The sequence below is a fragment of the Physeter macrocephalus genome, chromosome 12 (genome assembly GCF_002837175.3).
Source record: "Physeter macrocephalus isolate SW-GA chromosome 12, ASM283717v5, whole genome shotgun sequence".
Taxonomy (NCBI): domain Eukaryota; kingdom Metazoa; phylum Chordata; class Mammalia; order Artiodactyla; family Physeteridae; genus Physeter; species Physeter macrocephalus.
The window spans coordinates 156525-167608 of record NC_041225.1 but is presented as its reverse complement, the minus strand read 5'-3'; the positions used below and the strand labels follow the sequence as shown (position 1 = coordinate 167608).

Below are 11084 nucleotides of genomic sequence, written 5' to 3'. Positions count from 1 at the left end.
AGACAAGAATCAGTGACATGAAATGATCACCAATAAGAATTACAACAGTCACCACTTATAGCATAGGGCACTGTCCATGATCCTTAAGAAGAGTTAGTAGAAATGCCTTGCCCATCTTGCCCCTAAACACCAACACAGCAAACATGTACCTTGAAAAGTACATGATTGCTGTGTTGGTGTTTAGGGGGAGCATCTCACTTACCAGGGACTGACTTCTACCTTGATTCCTTTGTAGGGATGGAGACTTCCCTGGTGATTAAAAATTCCCTGGGATTGCAACCTCCAAGCCAGACATTTTGTGTGACACAAACTCAAGAACTCCCCAAGTCCTGCAGTAGCAGAAATATTCAGATACTTGAGAGTAACCCACCACCTGAACTTGGGAACATTTCAGGGACAGCTCCAGTCCAGAGTGCCAGTAGTCTCCTGGCCCTGCCTCCAGCTCCAAGCCAGGGACATATAGAGAGTAACAACTTGGAGGATATTAAAACCAAGCTTTAAAAGCCTCTGGATGCCTACCAGATCCCAAGAGAAAACCAAGAGCCTCCACTATTCCCTTTAGAAATCCTTGATATTCACCAGCTCCTGGCCTGCACTGATCCCCTCAGCCAAGAGGAGCAGCCTGGTTCTGAAAATGCTGATCTGGGAAAGAACAGCCTGAGTCTTGAGGACCTAGGGACACTTGAAAATGGGGTGGAATCTAGCAGTGGTTTTGCAGACATTACTGCACTGGCGGAGGATATTCACCTTCCCCAGCTCTTTAATTCTTTGAAAGATCTTAATCAATCCAAAGGTCCCAACGTGATCAAAGCCAAAGACACCAGAGACATTAATGTGAATCAGGTGCAGGAAAAGCCAAGTGTCATAAAGGTTCCCTTTGATCAACCCAGGAAGAACAAACATAAAGCCTCTGAGCCTATCAGTGGTGCTCCCAAGGCCAAAATCCAGCCCAAGAATCCAGAGTGCCTGTTAGGGGGAGAAGTGGTTCTATGCAATGCTGCAGTCAGTGACAGGGCTCCTGTGAACAGGCCCAAGCATTCTAAAGGCAAACATCAGAAAGCTGCATCCAGAAAGATCAGCAAAACTAAGAGCCATGGGCAGGAAAAGACCGAAAGGACCAGAGGAAGAAAGAAGAATGAAGAGAATAAGCAGTCAGGGAACAAAGTCAAGGCAGAAGAGAAGCCAACAATTCCCAAGACGAAGCAAAAGAAACACCAAACTGAGCTTATCCAACAGAGCTTTAAAAAGCCTCGGACCTCCCAAGGCATGCACATGCTGGAGTCTGTGATGGTTTTTCATGCACTGGGGAAGAAGACTGATAAGAAAACTGGGCTCTCTTCCTGTCGGGTCTTGGGAAATTCAATCAACCCTAAAGACCCCCAGCCACCCCCAGCGATCCAGCCATGGCGGCATACCCCACATTAGGGTAAGAGTCCTGAGAAAACTCAAGGCAAAGCACAGAAACCAGAGAGCAGTGCTGAAAAAGAGTGTCCATCTCCATCCCAGTCTGAGCTGCTTCCTCCTGGGAAGGTCAACTTGATACCTCTGCCTTTTTCTGCCTGGGACAAGCCTCAAGCTCGACTTGCTCCTCGGAGGCCACAGTCTCTGGCCTCACACCGGTCTGCTGGGGCTGACCGTACCCAGCCTGCTTCTACTAACTCGGCTCAACCTGCTGCAGTCAGTTCACCCCAGCCAGCTCCTCCCTCTTTGCCAGGTCCCGCCAAACCAGCTCAGCCAACTGTGACCAACCCAGCCCAACCGGGTTGGACCGACCATACCCAGCCTAGTGTCCGTCAGTCTGCTGCTCCTAGGCCTGCACCCTACAAAACTTCATCTTGCGCTTCTCTCCAGCGGGAGCCTGTTCCCCCTGCTGTGACTAAGCGCCAGTCCCCACCCAAGCTCCAAACCGCATTTCTACTCCAAGACTTCAGCAAGCAACGAATTCCATGGAGGGAACCCAATGTTCCTGAGCCAGTAATGTCAAAGCCCATGGAACAAGAGCAGAGGCCAGAGCGGGAGGCCATGAGGAGGCGGGCTCAACAAGAACGTTAGAATGCTGCCAAATACACCTCTTTGGGGAAACTGCAATTTTTCATTTAGAGGGAAAAAGAAATGGAAATTACTGACTACTATGGATATGTAAAGTAAGAGCTGCTAGGATTGTCGGTGCCACCTTGGGTACCAGCTGTTTTTCCATATATAGATAAGATAGGTATAAATTTCTCTATTTATTTTGATATATTTTAAAACAATAAAACAACAAATAAATGTAATAGATGAGTAATAAACCTTTTGAATTTTGAGATGCTGCTAACTGTGGCATGGTTTTTTGTTTTGTTTTGATTTGTTTTTGATGGGGTTGGAATCAAAGTCTGCATGAGAAAGGAAAGACTGAAAGTTGGATGGGAGAAGGAAGGAAAGGGGTATAAACTGAGGAAAGAGGAAGGAACTTGGCCCAGGGCTAGGAAAGCCAAAAGAGATTTATGGATTTATGAAAGGAAGCATGAGTGAGAAATGGCAGAAGTAAAAAGCAGGGTCAGAGGTCAGGGTTGAAAGACCAAAATTTGAGTAGAGTTGAAGATGACAGAAGATGAGTCTAGGTTTACTAGGAGCAATAGAAAAAGTCTCTTGGGGAGGTTGGCCTTAAGTCTCACAACCACCAGATAGGTATTGAAGAAAACAAGAGGTTCAGGACACATCTCTGAAAGGTTTGAGTTGCCTTATGCAGCTGTGATTATAGTGGGGGAATAGGGAAATCTACCAGAGATGTGGCTAGGGCTCAGAGTTATCCTAGGGGCAGCTGACGACAGGGGCAGAGCCAAGGGAACTGCTGCATCAGGAGGCCCACCGATAGGGCCTGGTATGTAAATCACCATGTACTCAACACCTAAGCACCAGGGCAGCCAATGCACTATTCAGTTAATCATGGCAACGACAGGCAAGGCCAGTATTCCTGTGCCACTTCACTTAGAGAGGTGCAGCAAAGGGCTGAGGTCACATCGCATGTGGAGGTATAAGGCCTCAATTTGAGGCCCAAATGCCTCCGAAGTCCTCAGTGTTTGCAAGTGCCCGCAGGCGGCCTACCTGGCTTTCAGAGCACAGCATCCTGAGGTTACTGGTGGAAGAGATCAAACTTCTGGAGGGGCCTAAATATTAACTTGAGGGGCTTCCTCCATTGACCAGGGCACGAGCCGCCTTTTGTAAACATCACCGTCAACTGAAACGCAAAAGAAAAATCCGACGGAATGTCCACTCTCACGGGTGAGAGCGGTGGGGGCACGCACACTGGCCAGCCGCTCCAACAGCCACAGGACGCAGGCGCCCAGCGGTTCAGGGGCTCCCTGGATCACCGTCAACTGAAACGCAAAAGAAAAATCCGATGGAATGTCCACTCTCACGGTGAGAGCGGTGGGGGCACGAACACTGGCCACCCGCTCCAACAGCCACAGGACGCAGGCGCCCAGCGGTTCAGGGGCTCCCTGGGAGTCCTCATGGGGCAGCTCGAGGGAGGGAGGATGGGAGAGAGCAGCAGGGGTGGGCGTCAAAAGGAATGCAGTGGGGAGAAGGGAGAGATGGAGACACTGGATAGTGACTATGGGAAATCTGGCAATTTTCATTTTCAAAATTATTTTTTTGAGATGTCATTCACATGCCATAAAATTCACCTTCTGAAACTGCAAATTCAGTGTCATTTCGTACATTCACAAGTCTATGCAACCATCACCGTCATTTAACCCATCACGTTTTCATCATCCCAAAAAGAATCCCCCTTAACCATCAGCAGGCCCTATTCATCCCCTCCTCCTTCAGTCCCTGCAACCATTAATTTGCTTTCTGTCACTGTGGTTTTGCCTTCTCTGGATATTTAATGAAATAATACAAATGTGACCACTGTGTCTGGCTTCTTTCACTTAGCATAATGTTTTCAAGTTCGCCCATGTCGTAGCATGTGTCAGTACTTCATTCATTTTATGACTGTATAATATTTCACATATACACCACATTTAAAAAATCCATTCATCCATTGATGGGCATTTGGGTTTTTTTCACTAATAATCTCCATTTGTTGAGAGTTATTCTGTGCCAGGCAGCACCAGGATAAGTTACTGACCTTATTTCACAGATAAAGAGGCTTGGAGAGTGTGAAGAGTTTGCCCAAGATTAAGAGCTAGCAATTGGGGGAACTGGGGTTTGAACTAAGGCAAACTTCAGAGGTAACAGATTCACGTGACAGAACATTAGAAAAGGTACACAGGGGAATTCAATGAAAAGTCACTCTTTTTCCCACTTTCCCCAGCCACACATTTCCCTCCTCAGAGACATCTGCTTTTGCCGTGCTGTGGATCCTTCCAGAGAAATATTTATACCCCAACATGTATGTATCACAATTTATTGACTAATCTGTCCCACTGATTTGAAATGTCACTTTTATGGTATAATAGATTCTTATACATATTTATATTACTCTTTTCAGAGCTGTCCGACTATTTTTTGCCTATCTTTTACGTTTGCCATTTCTCTAAAATTCTTTTTATCTTCTTTTTGATTTAAAAAAATTTTCCTTTTCTTGTCTGTTTCTCTTAAGGCATTATCCATTATCTTCATTCACTCATATTATTTTATTTATTTATTTATTTATTTATTTTTGGCGGTGTCAGGTATTAGTTGCAGCACGAGGGCTCTTCGTTGCAGTGTGTGGGGTCTTCCTTGCGGCTTGTGGGCTCTCTAGTTGTTGCGCGTGGGCTCCAGAGCAGGTGGCCTCAGTAGCTGCGGCATGCGGGCTTAGTTGCCCTGCAGCATGTGGGATCTCATTTCCCCAACCAGGGATCGAACCTGCATTCCCTGCATTGGAAGGCAGATTTTTAACTACTGGACAACCAGGGAAGTCCCCACTCTTGTATTATTTTAAATTTAGTTTCATTTCTGAAATTTTTTTCTTTTATTTTGAATTCTGTCTTGAGTTCTATCATCTTACCTAATTCTGGTTTATGCTGCACTTTCATCTTTTTTTTATTATGGTAAAATATACATAAAACAATATTTATTATTTCAACCATGTTCAAGTATACAATTCAGTGACATTAAATACATTCACAATGCTGTGCAACCATCACCACTATCCAAATTCAAAATAATGATGTCAAAAGATTGAGCAGGACCTCAAAAAGATGGAGGCAGCCGCACAGACTCTGAATCTCTCCAAACCCTTACATGGAAGAAGATCAACTAAAACCAAACACCCATAGGTGGCATTTATCAGCATTTACCATTTCCAGAACTTTTTCACCATCCCAAACAGAGACTCTATAGCCATTAAACAATAACTTCCCATTCCCTCCTCGATCCATGTAATTTCATCTTTTGCATTGTTTTTCCTAACATCTTTTAGCCCACTGTGAAATAACAGGTTACAGTTTTGATCTGTGTTGTGGACCTGTCTTTTCCAACTTGATTTTATTCTCTGAAGAGATGCTATTCTGCTCCTTGTTCTCTTTTTTCTTACACTACCTCTGTACGGGATTTGATCCCCATCCTTTTCTATTATTGATTTTTGGATGAAAAAAGTTTTAAAGCACTTTTAAAAGGAGGTGCGAGGCCACGTAGAAACATGTTCTTCATGGCTGTTTCATCAATGCTTCACTTATACTGTTTTGGAATGTTTGTTTTCCAGGAGGCATAAACCAGGGGGCTTTATGATTGGACAGAGTGCACAGAAAGGACCCCACGAAAGCTGATCACCTTAGCAAAAATGATTTAGTTATGATTTCACCCAAGATTGGTCACAAACCAGCCTGGGAAACTCAATGAACCAGAGACAAGGTATAATGCCATCTTTTCTTCTCTCTGCCTCAGCTCTCAAGGACTGGTCACCTACATGTTAGTAGTAATTATTATTTGGTTTCTGTTCATAATTACTATCAGAAGACACTGCATTTATGGGCCCAATTACACAGCCCAGCACACACCATTCTTCTTCACTTTGGCTCCCTGTCCACCAGCAGGAACCTGATTTATTTTTGTTCTCCCTTCACCACAACCCAGTAATTTTTGTGAATGACTCTCAGTCTCACCAGAATCTGTAGCTCTCACTCTGCCCCAACATCCCACCCCATCATTCGCTCCCTGAAGTGTACTCTAGAAATTTAGGTAAACTGGCTATTTTACCACTGTTCACCATCTCTTATGAAACAAGAAGAGCAGCTTTCTTATGGAATGACGGAGAACTTGTGAAGATGAAACACCAGTCTGCAGGAGAAAGGGAGGAAGAAAATGATGGAAATATTTTCCGGGAAACTATTTTTACATTATGTTTTGTTTGTTCCTGGTAAATACACTGAAATCTTCTAAACATTAAAACAAAATCTATAGGGCTTCCCTGGTGGCGCAGTGGTTGAGAGTCCGCCTGCGGATGCAGGGGACAGGGGTTCGTGCCCCACTCTGGGAGGAGCCCGCGTGCCACGGAGCGGCTTGGCCCGTGGGCCATGGTCGCTGGGCCTGCGCGTCCGGAGCCTGTGCTCCAAAAAAAAAAAAAAAAAAAAAAAACTAAACCACTAAATTCAATAATACAGGAATATAACTTTTTTAAAAAATTTCTTTTGCTGCACAGCATGTGGGATCTTAGCTCCCCAACTAGGGATTGAACCCATACCTGCTGCGCTGGAAGCACAGAGTCTAAACCACTGGACGCGCAGAGTCTTAACCAACGGACCACCAGGGAAGTCCCAGGAATATAACTTTTAAAGGAGAAGTTATAAACCCCTTAGTTATATGAACTGGAGATTTTTAGTAAGAAGTCATGTATTTTAAATGATTTGGAGCTTGGAAGGAACGAAGGAACGAAGGAAAAAGAAGAAAGGACTTCCTTGGTGGTGCAGTGGATATAATATCAAAACTAAATTAATTAATTAAATAAATTTTAAAAAGAAAAAAAAATGCTGAAATCCACTGACTAATTATTCAGACTGTTATATCTCGCTATTTCCAGATACATCCCTTTATAAACTTTTGGTAAAAGGTTATGTTATGTCTCCACTGACTAATTATTCAGACTGTTATATCTCGCTATTTCCAGATACATCCCTTTATAAACTTTTGGTAAAAGGTTATCTTATGTCAGGACAAATGAATTACAAACTTTTCTCTTTTTCCAAAATTTGAGAAATTCCCCCACACTTCTACCTTCAAATTTTATAAAAAGGGAAAAGTAGTGACAACCCTTATACTTACAGTCAATTGCATCATCTGGCCACATGCCTTCTACAACAATCAAATATCTACAAAACAACAAAATTTGAGGCATTTGTAAATAAAAAGAAAAGAATAGCAAGTTTTTGCAAAAAAGGTCCAATTTCGCTTTACAAATATTGATATAAAAATCGTAAGAAATATCAGCACATCTAATCCTAATTATTAAAGAATGATATATACCATGACTACAAAAAGGCTTTATTCCAAGGATGCAAGGATAACGCAACTTTAGAAAATCTATTAATATAATTATTTACATTAATACAACAATTTAATTAATAAATGAAAGAGAGTAAAACACAAGACCAAACTGGCAGATGTTAAAAAGTTATCTCATAACATACAACAGTCAGTTTCGGTCAAAATGCTTTGTACACTCAAAACAGGAGACTTAATATGACAGAGTATTCATCAAGAACCAACAAATAACAAAAGACAAATTAGGATAAATATTAACATCATATCTAAAAAACCCTATCTAACCAACCATAGGAGACAGAAACTTAGGAATCACCATTACTGACAGCTATTTCTCCCTCACCCTCATCCTCAACCCACCACCAGTGCTAACAATGATACTGCCTACATACCTCTAGAATCTGTCCACATCTTTCCACCAAACAGACCACCATACCCTGGTCCAAGCCACCATTATGCCCAATTTCTACAAAAGTCTCCTAACTTGTTTCCTCGCTTCCACTCTTTCTCCCCACAGTGTATTCTCCACTTGGTAGCAAAACAATAGGTTGAAAATGCAATTGGGTATGTTCCACACACTCACCTTCAACAAAAAAAGTTCAATGGTTTTCTATTCCTCTTAAAGTCTGAAACCTTAAACATAAGCCTGCACGATCGAGCTCCTACCCACACTTGCAGCTCCATTATAATGACATGCTCCCCCAACAGCCCCACCTTCCCGGCCAGTTCCTCCAACACAGCATACGCTTTCCTCTTATAGGGTCTTTTGCTATTCCTTATGCTCAGAAATCTGCCCCGCAACGTCCCTATCTAGTTAATACCTACTCATCCTTCAGATATCAGCTGAAACATCCCTAAATAAACATTCTTTAATCTCCATGATGAGATCAAATCCTCCCTAAAATATGCTCTCATGGTACCATGTCCCTCTCCTTGGCACTTGTCAGAGTGGTAATTCTACATGCAGAGTATGATTCTTGAATATCTATTCCCTCTCTGGACTGTTAGAATTCACAAAGGGCAGGTCAAGTCTCTTCACTCACAAAATTTCACAAGTCTTTTTGCTAGCACCCAGCACAGTGCTTAAACATAACAGATGCTCAATAAGTATTTCCTGCAAGAACAAACATAAATTGGTACAGTGTAGCAACATCCACAAAAGCATAAGGGCATAAACTCTTTGATGCAGAAGTCCCATTCTGAGTGAAGTTAACTGAGACAAAGCGTATATATTCAAAGATGTTCACACAGGAATGTTCATTACTTTGACATTTTATAATATCAAAAAATGGGCAGAAGACCTAAATAGACATTTCTCCAAAGAAGACATACAGATGGCCAACAGGCACATGAAAAGCTGCTCAACATCACTAATTATTAACGAAATGCAAATCAAAACTACAATGAGGTATCACCCTCACACCGGTTAGAATGGGCATCATCAGAAAATCTACAAACAACAAATGCTGGAGAGGGTGTGAGGACAGGGAACCCTCTTGCACTGCTGGTGGGAATGTAAACTGATACAGCCACTATGGAGAACAGTATGGAGGTTCCTTAAAAACTAAAAATAGAATTACCATATGACCCAGCAATCCCACTACTGGGCATATACCAGAGAAAACCATAATTCAAAAAGACATATGCACCCCAATGTTCACTGCAGCACTATTCACAATAGCTAGGTCATGGAAGCAACCTAAATGCCCATTGACAGATGAACGGACAAAGAAGATGTGGTACATATATACAATGGAATATTACTCAGTGATAAAAAATGAACGAAATTGGGTCATTTGTAGAGATGTGGATGGACCTAGAGACTGTCATACAGAGTGAAGTCAGAAAGAGAAAAACAAATATTGTATATTAATGCATATATGTGGAATCTAGAAAAATGGTACAGATGAACCAGTTTGCAAGGTGCTGCTGCCATATCTGGATCAAGTTCCAGTTTTGGTCTATCATCCAACACCTAGCCAGACTTGCCGAGCAACTCAGCTGAGAGGAGAAAATTAGGATAGCTCAAAGAATAGGCCTCACACAGCATCAGCCTGAAGGAGTTTATGACCCTGGAAGAAATGGATCAGAAAAAAGGATCCGGGGGACTTCCCTGGTGGTGCAGTGGCTAAAGACTCCACACTCCCAATGCAGGGAGCCCGGGTTCGTTCCCTGGTCAGGGAACTAGATCCCACACGCATGCCGCAACTAAGAGTTTGCATGCCACAACTAAGGAGCCCACCAGCTGCAAATAAGACCCAGGGCAAACAAATTAATTAATTAATTAATTAAAACAAATATTAAAAAAAAGATATGGGAGTGTGTGATCTGTATGATGGACATTGTTTATGTGAACCCAATTTGATTTCTGCTGTGTATGCAGATCACCTGGGCTGTACTGATGACTGGCTGATGAGATCCTTCACGTGCCCCTACTGCATGGAGACAGTTGATGCAGCACTGCTTCTGTCCTACGAGACTAACTGAGCCAGTGTCTCTCACCTGACTTCAAGTGAACCATCAGTTTTGGTGGTTTTGATCTTTTGTCGTTGAGCCCAAAGAGCCAGGGATTAGGAATTAAGATCATGCATGAAAGTTTCCTAGAAATTCCTGAACGGCTGCAGATGTTGGGGAAAAGTACATGCTATTTTAGAAATTTAGGGGGAAAAGTAGGGCGCTATTTTTATGTAAAGCCTTCAGCCAGTGTTTATAATTGTATTTAGATCTTGTTATTGCTCCAGTACATAGGAATTGTGTAAAGTGTTACAGGAGCTATATATGTTTCAATTGTGTGACGAAGATTAGGATAAAGATAGTGGTTGTTTTTCCTAAGTGAGATAACTTTCTTCTTCCCCCTACCCAAATTATTTTCTGAAGCTGCTGGCATTTGGGTCAAGGTTTTATTTAAAGCTACATTTTATAACACTGGCACAAAAAAAGTAGTTTTAAGCTTGTCTGCATAGTTCTGTTTTTTTTAGAATAAACATAGAGCATTTATTTTTTACTTTATAGGAACTCCACAAGGTCCCATTGTTCTTTTGCTGTGATTGGTACTATTGATGTTGCTGTTTTCTCTCTTTGCTGGTCTTTCTAATCTGCCATTTGTCATTGTTGGCATATGATCACCTCAGGGTCACAAGATGGCTGCTGTAAAACCAAGTATCATATTCTCACAAAACAAGGAGGAAGCAGAAAAGGAGTCCAAATGGTCATTTTCCTAATGCATATTATTTATCTTTTTTCAGAGAAAAATATCATTCTCATAAGCACAATAACAGCCTTCCCCTAATTACTCATTTGCCAAAACAGATTGATATGACCATTCATAAGACAATTCATGGCAAAGAGGGATAGGATAATGATTGTCTCAGCCTAACAAGGATTTATCCACTAAAGCTGAATGCTTCAGTCCTCAAAAAATCATAAAGTTCTATAAGCAAGGAAGAACTACTAAGGAACTGTTAAGTAAACCATTCAGAACTGTTTGTCCAAGACCATGATTCTTTTTTTCCACTGGAAATGGAATTCATTGCATTAGGTCTTTTTAAATAGTGTACTATTACTGTTGGGGCTGGCTCTGTGCTTGAAAACCAGTTTGTTTATAACCTGTCACAAGTGCTATATCTATCTGCGGTTAA

General features: G+C 42.1%; 1 protein-coding gene and 1 long non-coding RNA gene across 2 annotated transcripts in view; one reads left to right on the top strand and one right to left on the bottom strand.

The window, feature by feature from the left end:
* The first annotated feature begins 222 nt into the window (after positions 1-222).
* Positions 223-2880, top strand: LOC102993477 (uncharacterized protein C2orf78-like). The gene is given in 1 exon segment (XM_028496542.2): positions 223-2880. A coding segment is annotated over 1 exon segment (1911 nt). The 5' UTR covers positions 223-237; the 3' UTR covers positions 2149-2880.
* Positions 2881-3359: 479 nt separating this feature from the next.
* The window catches only part of LOC112066510 (uncharacterized), a 12987-nt gene continuing 5262 nt past the window's right edge, over positions 3360-11084 (bottom strand). Inside the window, exons 2-4 of the long non-coding RNA XR_008618782.1 lie at positions 7228-7274; positions 6166-6246; positions 3360-4842 (exon numbers count right to left, since the gene is read on the bottom strand). This is a non-coding gene — a long non-coding RNA (uncharacterized lncRNA). The remainder of the gene's footprint in view (positions 4843-6165; positions 6247-7227; positions 7275-11084) is intronic.